The sequence below is a fragment of the Paroedura picta genome, chromosome 1 (assembly GCF_049243985.1).
Source record: "Paroedura picta isolate Pp20150507F chromosome 1, Ppicta_v3.0, whole genome shotgun sequence".
In the NCBI taxonomy this organism is placed as follows: Eukaryota; Metazoa; Chordata; class Lepidosauria; order Squamata; family Gekkonidae; genus Paroedura; species Paroedura picta.
In genome coordinates this window covers 144539038-144558044 of record NC_135369.1, presented here as the reverse complement: position 1 = coordinate 144558044, position 19007 = coordinate 144539038, and the positions used below count along the sequence as shown (strand labels likewise).

General features: G+C 42.7%; 1 protein-coding gene across 3 annotated transcripts in view; it reads left to right on the top strand.

The window, feature by feature from the left end:
• Positions 1-19007, top strand: part of COL19A1 (collagen type XIX alpha 1 chain) — a 255136-nt gene that overhangs the window by 3168 nt on the left and 232961 nt on the right. For all 3 annotated transcript variants that reach the window (XM_077307567.1, XM_077307559.1, XM_077307577.1), the window contains exon 2: positions 8722-8848. In XM_077307567.1, the coding sequence (XP_077163682.1) occupies positions 8758-8848 (91 nt within the window). In that variant the 5' untranslated portion in view covers positions 8722-8757. The remainder of the gene's footprint in view (positions 1-8721; positions 8849-19007) is intronic.

Sequence of the window (19007 nt, the reverse complement as noted above, 5' to 3'; positions counted from 1 at the left end):
GAGTTGCAGGTTCTCCATTCCCAAGCGTGTAGTGCCTGATTCAGATTTAGAACCACAGTGCTTGTGGGGAAACCTTAATTCCTGTGCTGTCTTCCCAAGCTGAAATGGCGGGGAGGTGTGCTGTTTGGCCCACAGGGGAAACCCACAGAAATACACACGCGTTTTCTCAACAGGCACAATAGCACATGCGCACAAGATGGCTTCACTTTGGAAAATGGCATGGGAGAAAGCTGAAGTTCCTTTTCCATGCAGACCATGGCCCAGATCCGAGTCAGCCATGGGGGAATTAACAAGAAGCTTGAATGCATATCTGTTTTAACACAGCTTGAGGAGCCTATACAGCAGGGGTAGTCAACCTGTGGTCCTCCAGAAGTTCATGGACTACAATTCCCATGAGCCCTTGCCAGCAAATGCTGGCAGGGGCTCATGGGAATTGTAGTCCACGGACATCTGGAGGACCACAGGTTGACTACCCCTGCTATACAGTGTTGCATGAGAAAATTGATTATGTGCTTGAATGGCCTAAAGCAGCTTTCAGTCTGTAGGATCAAAGTTAGGTCCATTCCACACAACTTAAATGTAGCCGAAGTCTTATCTTTTGTAAACGCTATTAATTTAACATTCCGCATGACATCGTAAACAAACCGCAAAACTCCTGCCAAACTCCAGCAATAATCGGAAATTTATAGTGCTTTGGGGGAAATCCAGAAAAGTGGATTCCCCCTGAAAAAAACACTATACTTCTGAGCACAAACCGTAACACATCAGCAAAAGACATGTGCGTTCTCAAAATAGTGGTAGAAAGAATGTCCCTCCCTAGCTCTCACCCCCGAGCTTCCAGAGACGCAATCACCATTTCCCCCCCTTAAACTGGCGAAAGCAACGAATAAGCGAGGCTACTCCAGCCAAAGTCCCTCCACAAGCAATTCAGAAGTGCTTAACAGTAAAACAAAGCTCCCTTCTGCAATTGTCTTTAAAGTTCCCGAGCACAATACAGCCCCCTGTTCAACACTGCCTGTAATTTTGGCCAGAAATTGCACCCATGGCGGGGGGGATTTTTTTTTTTTACTTGAAGAACGTGTAAACGATCAAGTGCCAGCTCCTACGCCAGCGAAAAAGGTCTTTCTGAAACAGCGAATGAACAAATACTCATTGCTACTGGTGTTTTTGGGTTTTTAAAAAACAGTTTTTAAAGGGAAAGGGCCTTTTCGGGAGCATGAACACAACAGTTCATTGGCTGTCCTGTTTGATTGATGGCCAGTGGTGATAAGAAGTGCGGAAAAATATCGCCGCCTTTGTTGCGATTCCGGCAAGACCGGAAACCTGTGGGGAATGAATAAACCGCTACTGGGACTTCTATATTCCACTAGAATTGAAGGTGTGCGGAATGATAAAATTGCACTATTAAATATAGTGTTTCTGCTTACTGCAAACATTTAGCAACATTGGTCATTGTGCAGAATGGCCCTTAGAGTCCAGTGGTATCTTTAAGATCAACATAATTTATTCTGAGAATGTAACCGACAAAGTGCTCATGCACACACCAGCTTATACCCAGCATTAAATGGTGATTTTTAAGGTGCCACTGGACTTGAACATTGTTCTGCTATTTCAGACTAATCCATCTAGCCACAGAACAAAGTTTGATCACAACAGCACCTTTTAGACAAAGTTTAATTCCGGGGATAAGCTTTTTGTGTGCATGGTATCTAATGAAGTATGCATGCATATGAAAGCGTACGCCCAGAATGGACTCAAACTTTGTTCTGTTCATCAGACTACGAAACTCACTCACCTGCATCAATCTTTAACTTGCTTGTATCCTTATTGGTACTATGGTTATTTGACCTTCTTAACTACTAGGGAACTCTAAGTAGGACTGCTAACTCCAGGTTGGAAATTTCTGGAGATGTGAGGGGTAGAGCTGGAGAAGGAGACAGACTACAGCAAGGTCTCATATGGTATAGTCCACTCTCAAAATAAGCTATTTTCTCTAGGGGATCTGATCTCTGTAATCCGGAAATCAGCTGGGATCGCTAACTCTGCATTGCAGTCAGGTCATGGAAGAGGGCCTCTCTTTTCCCAAGCGGTTAAGGATTCATCTAATTTATTTTATTAATACACTTTAACCCCACCCTTTCCCCAGGGAACTCAGACCAGTGTACATGAGACTCTCTTTTTCTCCATCGTAACCCCAAAGCAACCTTGTGAAGTAGATTAGATTGACTGGCTGTGCCAAGATTGCTCACATTTCATGGCAAATGGAAATTTGGATCTCCTGGATCCTAATTCAACATCTCATTTGGATCAAACATCCTTACTGAGCACACAGCTTGAATTGACAAAGACTGAGTTTACAAAGCAGCATGGCTTTACTGTAGTTGTGAGGCGCTTAAAATAAGGTGACCAGATTGTCCCACTTTTGGAGGGACATCTGAGGGTACCTGGCAAATTGTACTTATGTTGATATTAAAAAGTATATATATTACAATACTATTTTTGCATTCTATGTGTTCTATGAAGAGCCTCTTGTGGCGCAGAGTGGTAAGGCAGCCGTCTGAAAGCTTTGCCCATGAGGTTGGGAGTTCAATCCCAGCAGCCGGCTCAAGGTTGACTCAGCCTTCCATCCTTCCGAGGTCGGTAAAATGAGTACCCAGCTTGCTGGGAGGTAAACGGTAATGACTGGGGAAGGCACTGGCAAACCACCCCGTATTGAGTCTGCCAAGAAAACGCTGGAGGGCGTCACCCCAAGGGTCAGACATGACTCGGTGCTTGCACAGGGGATACCTTTACCTTTACCTTATGTGTTCTATGAACCTTTTTGTTGCTCCATATAGACCACATTTTAAATCAAGAACAACCCCCCCCCCCCCCCCCCGTCAATGGTGTCCCACTTTACCAATGTTAAAATCTGGTCACCTTAGCTTAAAATCTTGGAGTGTGTCAGGCAAAGCAACCCTACCTGAAGATTCATGTGTGATATGCAGAGAGGTTACATCTGACAGGGGTTCCCCATTAGAGGCTAGTTCTCTTATCATCCTCAAGGACTCTACATGATCTGGTGCAATTCGTTCTTTGAGAACCTAGAGTTTGATTAAAGGAGGGGGCAAGGGAGAGAGATGAGATAATGTTTTGGAGGATTCCATTGATTGGCCAAAGTGATCACCTTACCCCACTAAGCCAAAAACTATATTTGGGTCTATTGACGGAAAAGCTTATTATGCTAGCGTGGATTTTCCCTGGTTGCATCTAGAAACTGCTGCAGCACTCTAGAGAAGGTTTTGAAATGCAACCTGCTTCTGCGAGGAACTAAGTTTGAGCCTCCTGGAACTAAGTCTAAGAGTCAAGTCAGTTAGCTCATTTGCTATCTGCTGCTTGCCTTGAATAAGATTGCATTAATAATGTATTCTTTAATTTTTCTAAATTCTGTCTAAAAAGCATGATATCATTATTATTTTATAAGGTCTGGTTGTTTCCACACATTCTTCCTGGGAACCCACCTGGAACTCCCTGTCCGAATGGAAGGAGACAAAAGGCCAGCCTGAGTGCTGGAGTTTACACTTGAGATACACCCAAGACAAAGGAAGGTTGGGAATGAGCGGGTGTCTGCTACAGCGTCTGCGCTGTAACTATCTGTTGTGTGAGAGTCTTCCCACCTTGCCTTGGCATGCAAGGGCAAAAATGGGGGAAGCTTCACCTGCTGACATGTTCTTGATAGGTGCCTATTAAACATAGGCGCTCTGCCTGAAAATAGTTGGCTATTGTAAGGGTTCCTCAGTGCTTATATTTCTCTCTCATGGGTAGATAACGATACAGTAACATCCAATGCAGATTAGAAGAAGAGTTGGTTTTTATATGCCGCTTTTCTCTACCCAAAGGAGTCTTAAGGCAGCTTACATTTGCCTTCCCTTTCCTCTCCCCACAACAGACACCCTGTGAAGTAGGTGAGGCTGAGAGAGCCCTGATATCACTGCTCGGTCAGAACAGCTTTATCAGTGCTGTGGTGAGCCCAAGGTCACCCAACTGGCTGCATGTGGGGGAGAGCAGAATCAAATCCAGCATGCCAGATTAGAAGTCCGCACACCTAACCACTACTGTAAACTGGCTGGAGGGGCTGGGGCACCATTCCTTCCATTTTAGAAACCAAGCACTGTACTTGTGTGCTGGAGAGTGGGCATATTTCTACTCAGATAGTGAACTGGGCATGCCTCTCTTCTCCACCCAGCAAAATGTGTAATTACTCTCTATGTCTCATAAGCAGTTCTTGCAAGCACATTTCCTGGATAGTGTGTGTTGTGTGACCCCACCCCTGGCTTGCTGTGAACAAAGGTGGGGCACATCCATGTCTCCCCACTTTCTTCTCTTTCAGTCATTTAAAGAACTTCTGCAGCCACCTGGAGGTGGATGGCCACGTGGAGATGACTGTTGTCAGCGTATTTGATATCCCTGGGCCAGTTTGTCAATATTGACCCATGTTTTTTATACTGAAAGATCAAGTTTCCTGGAATCATTGTAGGTGAGGCAGCCACAGAATGAACACATATGTTCATCCAGGTGCTGTGTGAATTTCCATTGTATGATAATGCCAACAAGGCATCACACAATAAGGGGAAACTAGCAGCCTACCATCAAAACAAAAATGTTTGGAGATCAGTTGCAATCTGTCAGTATTATGCAAAGTTTGGCCTTATGTGACAATACAATTTTGCTCAGATCTTATATCCACATTGACTACCTTGTGTGCAAACATTTGGTCACTATACTAGTCTACTAGTTAGTCATGGCTACAAACGACTAGATTGCCAGAGGGGAATTTCACTATGTTCTCAAAGCATTCTCTCATAAGGTTGAACCAACAGCATTTCTATTTCCTGTTCTGAAATTAAAAAGGTAATAAATAGAACAAATGTTTAAACCGTTTTCAGGCATGATATTAAAAATGGGTTTGCATCATTCATCTCTCTACTTCCAATATGGTCCTTTGAACTAGAATGCAAATTCAGTTTTAAAATGCCTGTTGCCAACCTCCAAATGCAGTCTGCAGGTCTTCTAAGTATTACAACTGATTTCCAGACAGGACTTCCAGGGCTTCCAGTGTAGTGGGAGGCCTTCTGCTGGCAACCCCTTGCTTTCCACAGCCACTCCATCAGCCAGCAGGAGAAAAACTATGTCAAAAAATTGCTGTCAACCTGATGTCACTCCATGGAAACCCCAAAAGCTTCCAGCAATTCCTAATGTGACATCACTTTCAAATTTTCTCCCAAATTGACACCATGATATCACATTAACAGTGCCCTACCCCATGTGTCCATCCTCCAACTCCCTTCAGGTGCCAGCCATTGTCTGGCGACCTTGAGTCCAAATGACAGAAATCAGTTTCCCTGGTGAATAGGGCTGTTTTTGGAGGGTGGATGTTATGGTACATACAATCCATGGTGAATTTCCTCCCCAGGCTCCACCCCCAAATCTCCTGGAATTTCCCAACCTAGAGCAGGCAATCCTACTTGTACTTTCTTTGCTGCACTGACTATTCACACATTTACAGTGTGCAAAAAGGGCTTGAAGATACTTTTAGTGTGATGTTCCAAAGTCTCCTCCCAATGTTTGAGCTCAGAATCAGTGAATAGCAATGGCATTTGGGGACATGTAAGAGGATCGAATCTTGGCTTATGTCCCTTGAAGAGCACTGCATTCTGCGAATTCCAACTTGTTAGTGGTCCCTAGCCCCAAAGAAGTGTGTTTCCTCTTGACCAGAGCCAGGGCCTTTTTGGCCCTGTTTCCAGCCTGGTAGAATGAGCTGCCAGCAGAGATCCAGGCACTATCAAAGCTGTCAATGTTCTGAAGGGCCTGCAAAATGGCGCTCTTCCACCAGGCATATGGTTGAGACCAGTGCTTGCACAGAATGTCATCAGAATGGCCTCTCCTCCTCTCTGCCTCCCCTCCCACCCAATCCTGGATATAAAAACTAAACTGGGATTATTCTGACCTCATGTTGCAGTGTCCCCTTTTAAAGGGAACTGAGTTTTAAAATTTTAATAGTTATTTGTTAATGGTTTACATTTTCCTTTTGTATGGGTTTTTAATGTCATTAGCTGCCCCGAGAGTGTTATTAATGAGGGGCAGCCAATGAATAAATTAATTAAATAAATAAATCCATTGCATCCAGTTGAATTCAAGTGTATTTTAGCTTTGCCTGGAATTTACTTTTTTATATTACCTATATGCCTACAAAAGAAAAGAGACAAAAAAAACAAGAGAGAAAGAGACACTGCTTCCCCTTTTTCATAAAAATGGAAATATAGAATACAGTATAACATTAAACATAAAACAATATGAGCTTTCGGTCTTCTTAAGGGGTTCTCATCTCGAGGCTTGCTACATCTTGTCGTTCCCGTAAAATTATATTCTGTCCCATTGGCCTTAGGCGTAAAAAGTGCAGTTGTACTCTTTCCCGCAGAGTATGCATCGATAAATCTTGAGGCCGTTGCACCTCCTGGACTCCAGTATCAATACAATTTTTTCCCCAGAGAGATCCTTTAAATCGGTTACTTTCACTGCAGATCCATATTTCTTTTGATTGATTTTTGTACACTGTTGCTTTGAGATGGCTGTATGTCTTTTTAAAAAGGGTGTCCTTATCTGGGCTGCAGAACTCCGGCATCCCATTTTCCGTCTCCAGAATTTCAGATTTCTCTTCTACTGTTGGTTTTCCACCTTGTTTAGAGCTGTCATCAGCCACTGTTATTGATCCATTATTCCTGTTAAAGACGTCTTCCTTGGCATCTTGGATCTCCTTGAAGATATGAATTTCAGATTTCTCTTCTGCTGTTGGTTTTCCACCTTGTTTAAAGCTGTCATCAGTCACTGTTATTAATCCATCATTCCTATTGAAGACTTCTTCCTTGCCATCTTGGATCTCCTTGGAGATATTTTTGATCAATCCATCTAAGAATACTTTGTAATCTTGGGTTTGTATCTCTATTAGATGAGCCAATCTTTTTAACATAGACATGATTTTGACTTTAAAAAAACCCGGCCTCAAACAGTTTTACAAGTGGCCAGTAGAACATCAGAGGATAAAACAGAGGACCTCTACTGGAATTTACTTTTTTCACTTCAGTTTATCTGTCTTCCAAAAGTTACCCTTTTAAGGCTGTTGACCTTATAAAGGCAAAAATCATATGAACACTATGATGGCATCATTGGAGCAGCTGTTTATCTTTGAAATACTAAATCCATTTTCTTGTTACAGGGTTATTGGGAAAAGATATTTTATTGCGGTGTTTTTGCTATAGTTTGCTGAAATCTGACTTCCCTGTTCATTATGATAGCTTTAGAAGAAATCCTTGTCTCAAAAGGACAGCGATATTGTGGTGGATACACTGGACTATTTTTGTATTCAAAATAGGCTGTCCCACACATTTGCATATTTTCTAAGGGGTAAAAAGGTTGCCCTTTTTTCTCTAGATACAGATATGGTCAATGTCCCAGTTTAACATAATGACTACAAGTCACCCTACCCATAGTGATTGCATCCTGGTTAGCTCGAAGTATCAAAGATTAAGCATCAAAAATAAAAATGTAAATCAGCTATTACTAACAAATTATAATTGAGTGGCTTTGTGACCAAAATACATGACTGAACAGTGTCAAAAATCTATTACTCATTAATCTAAAAATGGTGGCAGAAAATACCTTTCATTGCTTTTTCATAAGTTTAAAATTAGTTTGTATATTTTATATGACAAATATTGTGTATAACTGATGATTCTTTAAAAAAGAAATCCTGTTATTGTGGAGGGGGGAATATAATCTAGTCATTGAAAAAAGAGAATAAAGTACTGCTAAATATTACAGATGTTTGCACAAAAGCTCCAAGTGTACAGACTTCAGAGAATTTAAACAAAGCCAATACATGCTGAATTTGAAAACATTTATAGCAGTCATTTGACTGCAAGGCTCTTCAACAAAAATATTACTCTCTCTTAGACAGCAAAAATAAAATCTCATGAAAATGAAATGACCCCAAAAAATGTAATTAAAGTTGAATATTCTGAAGAAAATTTGCTCACATTTTTGTTACTCCAACTGCAAGAGACCCTGCTCTTTTGGACTTCTCATATAAAACAAGATCAAAGCTGCAAATCTAAGCAGAAGCAGACTATATGGCCTCTGCACCCAAAGTGGGGAGTGGGAAGACAGGGGAGCACACCTTGCATTCTCACCCTCTTGGAACACCAGCCACATTAATCTTCTCCAGAGGACATCCAAATGTATTATCCAATCTGGCACCCATAGATTCTTTACAAGCAGGAAAACACTAGATTAGCAGTACCATCCCAAGCACAATTAAGCCAGAGTATGGCCTCTTACGCCTCTTCTATAGTCTTTGACTTCAACAGTCTTAGAAATGCATAACTCAGCTGATCATGGGTTGGTAGATGTAGGACTGCAGCTGTGTCTATAGTCTCTTTGTGCCAAGTAACACTATATATGGCAATGAGTGGAAACAGCCAGCATGCTGGGTGGGTGGGCAGGTATGATGCTTTCCCCCTTTACCTGTTCTCTACCATGCAACTGGACAGGGTATTGTTCAGACTGACCCACTAGTTTCAATTGACTTCGGTTCATCTACAAAACTGCACCTTTCAGAACATGCAGTGAAGTATTTTGCCTGTCAAAAGTGAGTCAAAAGATGGTGCTTTTCCCTTTTTGTTTCAGATTTCTGGCCATTTGTTCACATGTGTCCGAGAGGAGATGAAGGCCATTGGATTTTTCATAACTTTGCTTTGGTTGGCAGTCCTCTGTTTCCCTCTTTCGCATTGTATGGCAGTCACTGACAATACAGGTATGTACTTTTAGCATGTCACATTGATGTTGATGCAGAGACAAATAACATAATGCTACGGAAAGCACAAGGCCAAAGGTGGCTTATTCAGACAGCAGTACAGCCGCCAACCAAGGAGTATCCTATTACTTTTCATGGACTGATACAACTGTGTACGAAATTACATATTACTGTGAAGCGTATAGAGAGCCTAACAGACCTGTGGAAACTGCATAAAGTTTCTAATCTGGGAAGTGTTTAATTAAACTTCTCTATTAAAAGATGTTTCCACCCAAGGTGTCTAAGAGCAATATTTCCATTTCCTCACCACACAGAGGAGGCTACATTTGGAATGAACTTGTAATCATTTACAGTTATGTTGTGCTGCCACTGATACTTCCTCATTTTCTTAAGTTACACATCCAGAAAGCACCCAACCCAAGGCCTGGAAACTGAGCACATTTATGAGTGCAGCAGTCCTGTGTTCCCTGGTTCTATAAGCCCTGCACCACAAGCTTTAAACTGTAATCAAACTTATTTAGAGGTAAGTTCAGGCAAAACAAATGAGGCTGACTTTCAAGTAGACAAATGTGCTTAGGAGCAGCCTTTCTTTGGATAAGGATAATAATTCTTCTTAGGAAGTTTGCACATGCAGTGACAGATAAAATGTGCTCCCTACGCATTTAAAAGATGACTGTGTTATGTGGTAGTTAAAGCGATGGACTAGAACTTGAGAGATCTGTGCTGAAATTCTCATGCTGGCATGAAGCTGTCTGGTTGACCTTGGGACAGTTGCTCTCTCTCTCTCTCTCTCTCTCATAGCCAATTGGTTGTGAGGAGAAAATGGTTGGAGGATACTGTGTATACTTGCCTCAAGCTTCTGGGAGGAAGGATGAGATAAAAATAGAACTAATAATAGTTGGAAAATATGTCCAATTTTTAAAAATTATAGCCTTGAAGAAGTACAAAAAGGAAATGATAAATGAGGTTTGTCATATATCATAACCTTTATCATTTTTCTACTTTTTGGTCTTTGTCCTATTTAGGATATATTTTTATATCGCCATCGCTCTCTTTCCCCAAAATATGTTTTTCTCACATTTCCCTCCTTTTGCCCCATCTCTTTCTAGATTGTGCCTGTTCCAACAGTTCTCATCTTCTCAGAAACTGATGATTTTTTGTGATTTCAGAAATTATGGTAGTGTTTTATGAAATAATAATATGATGCTTTCTTGGGATATGTCAAAGTTTGAATGTATGTCTAGACTTGAGTTCTGACAAATGATCAAGTTTGATGGAATTCACTTTGGGACAGAAATGGGATGTTTTGGATCAAGCCCTATAAACAGTTCATCTTCCATTGGCTAAGATGGATGATATTTGTTGTCACTTCTAAACGTTAAAAAGAACAAGTAACATATGAAGGATTTTTAAATTAATTTTTTTCATAGACCCTTTATTCTCAAAAGTGTTCAAAGCAGCTAATCCCCCCTCCCCAAATAAAAACATGACCTCACTTAAGTTGGGTCTCCATGCAATATTGGAATACCTATAAAATTATAGATAACAATTGTGTTGTAAAGGAATAAGAATTCTGAGTAAGCAGACTTTACATTAGAGGTTTTTTCTAAACTCATAAACTGGCAAAAGCTCCACAAACTTGCTGATCTCAGCTCCTTACAGAAAGGAAAGGTAACTTCCTAATGCATTTATAGTACCCTTCCCTTGCCCTTTGAAGGTGTGAAGTTACAGAGTTCTGGAGGGAAAATATCCTTACTTAGGTCATTGAAGAGGTAGACTTGAAGACGGCTGCAATCTCAAGGACACTTTGCTGGGAGTAAGCTTTGCTGAATAACATGGGATCTATGAAGATCCACTTAGAATTGCTCCCCATGTCTATTTCAGAAGATTCTCTGTCAAAGAATCCAGGCAATTGGTAATGTATAAGCATACCTTAAAGGTAAAGGATGGAAATCTGAGTCAACCTTGAGCTGGCTGCTGGGATTGAACTCCCAGTCTCATGGGCAGAGCTTTCAGACTGCATGTCTGCTGCCTTACCACTCTTGTGGCGCAGAGTGGTAAGCGGCAGAAATGCTGTCTGAAGCTGTCTGTCCATGAGGTTGGGAGTTCAATCCCAGCAGCTATATACAGGTGTATTATTTATTATTATATTTATTATATTTATTATAAGAGCCTCTTGTGGCGCAGAGTGGTAAGGCAGCCGCCTGAAAGCTTTGCCCATGAGGCTGGGAGTTCAATCCCAGCAGCCGGCTCAAGGTTGACTCAGCCTTCCATCCTTCCGAGGTCGGTAAAATGAGTACCCAGCTTTCTGGAGGGGTAAAACGGTAATGACTGGGGAAGGCACTGGCAAACCACCCCGTATGGAGTCTGCCATGAAAACGCTAGAGGGCATCACCCTAAGGGTCAGACATGACCCGGTGCTTGCACAGGAGATACCTTTACCTTTTTAAAGCATGCCTTACTGAAGATCAGAAATGAAAAATGTTGACCATCACTGGTGATAATGAAAATATTATAAAACAATGTTGACATCCTGCAATTTGTGTCATCCACACTAATGGATGTCTTAAAGTGTGTATGTCTGGTAGCTAGACTGCAAGTAAGTAAAATGTTTTCAGTTCAGCATAAAACAGGGAGGAAGGTCAGTTACTTATGCCAGAAAAAATAGCTGAGGTGGACATATGTAAAAGAAGAGTTACAGCACTGCTCATCCAATTCTTTAAAAAAACATCTTTTGTTTTTGCTCCACAGTCTGGTGAATGTCACTCCATCATGGATTGCCCTTTTGGCTCCACTGATTCCCATTCACATGGTCCTTCCTCTTTCTCTTTCAGTGCAATCCTGAAAAAACATACCCTTCTAAGTCCTTTAAAGTGATCAATGAAAGAAGGATGTAGCACTGGGACTGATTCTGCATGGGTGGAAAAGGCCAAGAGGGTGTTATATGGAAGCAGGGCTAATCCCCGCTTCCATATGACAAAGCCACCAGGCAGACCCCCTCTTTGACCTGCCATAGATCGGGCACCCAGTTGTCCCAGGTTAGGGGAACATGGAATCTGAGTTCCCTTAGCTAATTGTGCGGGCCACTGAGGCCTGTCCCATGGCCTGTCCTCCTTGCCCTACAGTGGCCCAGAGGGGACAAAGAATGCCCTGGTTGGCTTTGTGGCACTTTGCAAGGCAGATTGGGACATTCATTTTTATTTTGCAGGAAGGTGGGATTACGTTCCTGCAAAATAACCCCTCCTCCACACACAGAGGAACTATTCTGCCACAAAGCAATGGAGTGGATCCAGAGCTGAAAGGTGTCTCCCAGAGGGACACAGTAAACTGCTCCATAGCACCACACCAATGGCAGCCCGGAACAGCTTCCGGCGTACAGAGCGGGCCTGGGTCTACCGTGTTTCTCTCCAATACCACCTCTACATGGCCTACTCTGGATAATTTTGTTTTGCTGCGCTCACTTCCTGTGGGTCTAAAGCTGTTACAGGCTGGGGCCCTTACGAATCATTCGTGGTGTTCTACGTGAATCGAAAAGACTCTAGGAACACTTGGATCTCCACAGAAACCTCCCAATTAACCTTGATTTTTAAAGTGTCATATATTTGAAATATGGAGGCAATTACTCATGCAAAAGAAAGAGGAAGATCACATGTGTGGGCTGTTATGAAGAAAGGTTTGCTTTTTGCTCAGCATCCTGATTGAGCCTGGGGAATGACTTCATTTAATTAGCTAATATTGTATTAATTAAGGAAATGGCAAGCTGAAAGGAGATGTTGCAAAATGGCAGATGACACTGGTTCTGCTCATAGCAGCCTGCCTAAGCTTACGCTAACAGCAATGCTCCTTTCCAGTTTTTGCTTCTGCAGAGCTTCTGGTATAACAGCCATTTACTGGAGGGAAGTGATTACGTCTAAAAATAAAATATCACAAATCTAAAAGAGAGGATTGGGTTACAGTGCTGAGGCTCATGGGGTTGTCAGCAGCCATGTGTTAAAGCCTAAATAGACTAAAGATAACTTGTTTCTCGTAATTGTTTTATTCCTTGGTTTTTCAGGGATTAGGTTTGTTTAGGAACACAATGTTTTCACAGCATTGTCAGGACCTCTGAGGGAGCCAGGAATAATTAAAAGTGTTCATTTATACATTTTAGTCAAATGTTAGGAGTTCTTTATAGTTGAGAACAATTATTGTTGTGTGCCCAAATGCCTATTATGGGCATCATTCTATAAATATTAGCTTCACTCCACATACATTTTTCTTGTCTAACAAACATGACTGAAAAGCTTGAAGATCAATAAATGGATTTCCAATGTTTTATTTTAAATGGCAGCTGTGCAAAGGATTAGAGAGGACAACTGAGGAGATTGGATGCTAGAAAGGGGAAGGCTCCTTTATCTTTAAACGTTACTCAGGGATGTTTCAAAGTTTTTTGTCTAAATTTCTCCATGTATTTGGCAACTTTGAACTACTTGGACTGTAAGAAATCTGTACATCCCCTCCCCCCCTGGGGGAGGTATATGTGCTGTGGTGTCCAGTTCCTTTAGTTCAGTTGCAGCTCCATGACCATTTCTGAACTGGAGGTTCCATACCAGGCTGCAGGCTAGAGTTTGAGTTAGGGCACATTGCCCTGCCTCTTCCTGCTCCTGCATGGGGGAGCATCTGCTTGGTGCACCTCATCCACCCCATATTTGTGCTCCTGCATGGGAGCCTGAGCAACAAAGTTCCCAGTGCGGAAACGGTCTATGTGAACCTATGCACGTGCACATTGATAAATCAGTGCAAAAACACAATCTTCTTGTGACTGAACATATAAAGATTCTTTTTATTTGGTGGTATTCAGCACAATATTTGTATCAGTAAGACATTTCACAAAAAAGAATCTTGATGCAGTCACACATTTTGCTTTGTGTCACTCCTTTGTGTGCATTGACTTGCAGGCTAGAATTCAGCCCGGAAGAAGACACAACTCATAAATGTTTGGTGTTAAAATAGGCCACAGCTTTATTTTGGAACAACATCCCCCTGGAAGGTTGGCCTGGCACCCGCATCATTTCCAGCCCAGAGTGCAGGTCCCTTGCCTTCTGGGAATCCTTCCCGTGGGTAAGCGGCTTTTTAAGAGGGGGCCAACGGAGCACCCACCTCATTTGGCTTTCCTTCAGCCATCTGGCCAGCGAGCCCTTGGCCTCCCAGCCAGGTCAGCCATACGTGCCTCTTGCCAACCTCTTATTGAGGTTCCCAATCCACCAGGGGATCCGGTACGCAAACTGAACTCCCTGATAACAGGGTCTTCCCTGTGCCCAAAACTGCAGCTGTGACTAACTGAAACTTATTTAACAAACTTGTGTGCAACCAGCACACCAAACACAAAGAATACAGGGTTGGCGGGAGAGAAAGCTGTCCCTGGTGGCCGCTCAGATGGAGAGGTGGGCTGGAGCCACGTGGCGGCTTATATAGCCACTCCAGCCTCACCTCCCCACTCCCAACGCTGACACACGCTGGCATGCAAAGCATTGCCAGTGCCTGTTGCTTCCTTTCGGCCCGCTCACCACCACATCAACGGGCATCCCTGGTGAGTCGCAACCACGATTTCTTAATGTAGAAGGGAGAAAGCTGTAAATCATTTGAACAAACTGAATGATGTGACAAACCGTGCATGACCATTAATTTTAGAAACCAGACAGTAATGCATCACAGTGAGAAGTTTTGGATCAAAAGAAAATTGAATATTTGTAAAAGATTCTATCCTACTTTTCTCCTTAACAAAGGATCTAGTGGCTGACAATGGAATTAAAGCCATAATTACAATGACAAAACATTTAAACAATAAACATTCAAAACCAGAAAATAAAAAGACCACCTAGCCTCAAAGCAATTCAGATGTCCTAAAATGCCCTCTTAAAGTATTCAGCCATGCACACTTTTCATAAAACAATGAGGAAATGTGCTTTCCTGACTCCCCATGAGGCTGTTCCACAACATCAGGGCTGCTACAGAGAAAGTTTGAGATCAAGCACTGGCAGATCTTATGAATATACAACTAGAGACCAGGAGAAAATCCCACTTGGATGAGCGGAGCTGCTATGCAGGTTCACATGGGAAAAGAAAGTCCTTCCAGTGCATGGATCCCAAGTACTTAGTGGGCTTTGAAGATAGGTAACAAACTGGCAGCCATTTAGAGTAATGTAATGTATAAAATGGCAAAAGTAAGAAATCAAATAGGAGAAATCTATTCATCCTCAATTGTGCAGAAGGCAGAATTGCAGCCAGTGTACAAGGTCTTCCTCCCAAATGCCAGTACAGAACCCCTCTCCTGTTTTTCATGTGGTCAAGATATTTAAATATTAAAAGGGGACTCCTATATTTCAGGGTGCTGGTTAGAATGGATCCCAAATCTGAAAATACTGCAAATTACTGCTGAAATCTATCAATTAGGACGGGCCGTAACCTTCAGTTCTCTGCACAGAAGCCTCATTTCCCTGCATTCCTCTCTGCCGTTATAGTTTCATCCAGCCACTGGACAGGTGATTCTTGGGGTTGTGGAGAGCAACAGCTATGTGGGTTGTGAGAACTAGATTGAGGACTACAAGGACCTGAAATCATTCTTTCTCCATCTTCTGCAGACAACTCTGCTGAGGGAAAAGGTCAATTCCATCCCCTCAGTCCATCTTGCTGACCTTTATTGTTGTTCTTCTGCACAAATCCTGCATTCCCAGGAATGATCATTTCAGAGGGATAAGAGTTAAAATAAAGGAGCGTGGGAAAACCTGTACCTTCCTCACACAAATGCTAGGATACTGCCCGGTATAGAGACTGAAAATGTAACTTTCTGTTACTCAAGAATACCATGTGTCAAAATACTGTAGTCAATAGTGCAGAAGATGCCAGATGTTACTGCAATAATATATTGTAGTAATTTCCATGTAGTGTTTAAATTCAGCCGCATTCCTAAAACAGCGTAATGAATACTGACTTCAGTGGGCCTATTCATGAATAAATACAGCCATTTACTTTGGGTATTACTCACTAGTATACTCAGACACTGACTGTCTACACAAATTGAATTCTGCACATTGTGCATCATTTAAAAGTTAATGTTCCCAAGACTTTCAATTAAAACTCACACTCTATTTATGGCTCCGTGTCAGACAACATTTATAGATGTACAATATAGCCTGCGATCTTGTAGTTTCAAACATTTTGCTTGTTACACTACATTTAATTAGTAGAATGCAAGGCTGCTAAAAAAAAAATTAGCATGCACTGTATCTTTTTCCAAGGCCGTCAGAGACAACTGTTGACATGCAAAGGTCTTTTGAAGAGAACAGAGGTAGAGAGAGAGAGGTGGAGCTGTTGATTCTCTTTAAAGCCAGGCTACATTGCAAGGATAGCACAGTTGTACTGCTCTTTCTACTAGTAGTTCTAAGGTAGTTCCACATGCTTTCTTCCCTGGCCTTAAAAGGTATGAAAAGAAAGCACTACAACCCTAACCAGGAATAAGTGGATTTTTCTTGTCCCTTTGCTTTAATGATCTGGAATGTCTTTAATAAACACCTCTTTAATTCCAGTTCAACTGGGAAAATTCCTAAAACTAATCCAGGAATGGTGTCATGCACAATTTGTCACAGCCTTCAGTTCCGCTTTATATTACCACTGATGCCCGTGTGGGCCTTGCTAAAATGCTGCAGAAGAGCAACTGTGGCGTGACCATCCATAAGACTGAGTCAAGATCCTTTTTTGTGCAGCTTCTGACTGATGCGGACAAGCCTTCATGTATGCTGACAGTGGTGGGAAGTGTAGTCAAGTCACAGCCAGCTTCTGGGACCTCCAGGGTTTTCAAGGCAAGGGATATTCAGAGGTGGTTTGTCACAGCTTGCCCAGGCAAAGTGACCCTTGACTCAGTGGTCCCCAACCTGCGGGCCGCGGCCCGGCGCCGGGCCGCAAAGGCCATGGCGCCGGGCCGCGGCTCCCTCTCCCCGCCCCCCCCCCGCAGTAAAAAACTTCCCAGGCCGCAAGCTTGCGGCCCGGGAAGCTTCTTACTGCGGGGAGGGCGGGGAGAGGGAATCAGGGCAGGGCCGCGCCCGCGCGGCCCGCGGGTGCGGCCCAATCCACGGGCGCGGCTCGCGGGCGCGGCCCGATCCGCGGGTGTGGCCCGCGGGCGCGGCCGGGCGCGGCCCGCGGGCGCGGCCCGATTCGCGGGTGCGGCCGGGCGCGGCTCGTGGGCGTGGCCCGCGCGGTCCCTGCGGGCGCGGCCCAATGCCCTGCCGGTCCCCAGCCTAATAAAGGTTGGGGACCACTGCCTTGACTTCCTTGGTGGTCTCCCAATAAACTGCTGAGCTTCCAAGATCAAATGAGACTGGGCTACCTGTGTACTGACAAGACACAATGAAAATAATCCTGATACAACTATATGCACAATCACACTGCATCTTTGAATGGAGTTGTATTACTATATACAGGTGTATTATTTATTATATTTATTATATTTATTATATTTATTATATTTATTATGTAGTGCGAACTCTGTGGTATGTTATTGCAGTTTTATACATTCAGATTCAGCTCAAATCCAACACTGAAAAGTTCTACAAATATCTTGGGAAGCCATTATCTGTAGCTTCCAGATGTATAGCAATCAGGGCCACCAAGAACATAGAACAAGGGGACAAAAGTCTAGATGTATATCAGGCTCTCTGAATTCCCAACTAGTCACTAAACCTTTCCTCTTATATCTCCATAAAAAAGAAAGCTGGGAAGTCAGAAAACCTGGTGAACATATAGTTGGTCTTATTCCTTCTCAACTGAGAAGTTGTCAAATTCTAGGTGGGGTCTGGAGATGTCCTGAAGTTACAAGACTACTAAGGTCAGCTCCACTGGAGAAAATGGCTGCTTTGCTGGATGCATTCTACCTGGCTGAGGTCCCTTCCCTCACCAAACCTTTTCTCCAGGCATCAACCCCAACTCTCCCAGAATTTTCCATCTTGTAGCTGGCAACTCTAGTTAAAACATACTTACTCCTAGACTAGCAAACCTCTATTAACATGAATAGTCAAGTTAATATTTCCAAAAGATATTAAATTTCCAAAAAAGCCAGTGTGGTATGAAAGCCATTGTAATGTAGTCCTGGCCCCTACCTGGTGGAATGAGCTCCCAGAAGAGGTGCGGGCCCTGCGGGATTTATTAGCTTTCCGCAGGGCCTGCAAAATGGAGCTCTTCCACCAGGCCTATGGCTGAGGCCAGCGCCTCCTTGTAAGATTGGCCCCCCCTTCCCCTCTCAGGGCTATATATGCAGTGCTCCCTTGTCTCCTCCCTGGGAATGCCGCGGCTGTCGGGTTGGTTGGTGTATTTGTTTCTGTAGGATGTTTATGTTGTTACCCGCCATGAGCCTTAGGGGAGTGGCGGGCTATAAATCGAAGTAATAATAATAATAATAATAATAGTAGTAGTAGTAGTAGTAGTAGTAGTAGTAGTAATAGTTAAGAGCAGTGGCCTCTAAGATGGAGAACTGGGTTTGATTCTCCACTTTTCTACAGGCAGCCAGTTGGGTGGCCTTGGGCCAGTCACAGTTCCTCTCAGGGCTTTCTCTTCCTCACCTACCTCACAGGGTGTCTGTTGTAAGGAGAGGTAAGGTAGGCAATTGTAAGTTGCTTTGAGACTCTGTGGGGTAGTAAATAGTAGGGTACAAAAAACCAGCAATCATTTTATTAAAGTAGTGAAAAGGTGATTTTCCCCTCCATGGTGATTAGCATTATTCCTTATAGGTTACATTTGTGAAACAGATAGTTCCTTTCTGGTTAAACAGTACATATAAACAATACTGTAGCTTAAGCATGCGACTACAATTTATGTTTTTAGGTTTCAATAGATCTTGTTTTAGATTTAATTAAAGCATATAATCTTAGTTAGAACTGCCTCTGCCCAGTAATTAGAAGTGATTTAATTGCATTTAAACACTGTTCAATCAATCTGTTTTCATTATTAATGTATTAATGGAAAATCTGATACTTGGCCTTTTGTAAATGTAACTTCACTGCTGTGGGCATTTGGCATAGTGTTACATGAGAAACAGCTTAACTTTTTAAAACAATTATGTCACATAAATATAAATAAATCTTAGTGCCTGTCTTTTAGCATATCAGCAGCACCCTATTTTGCCCCTGGT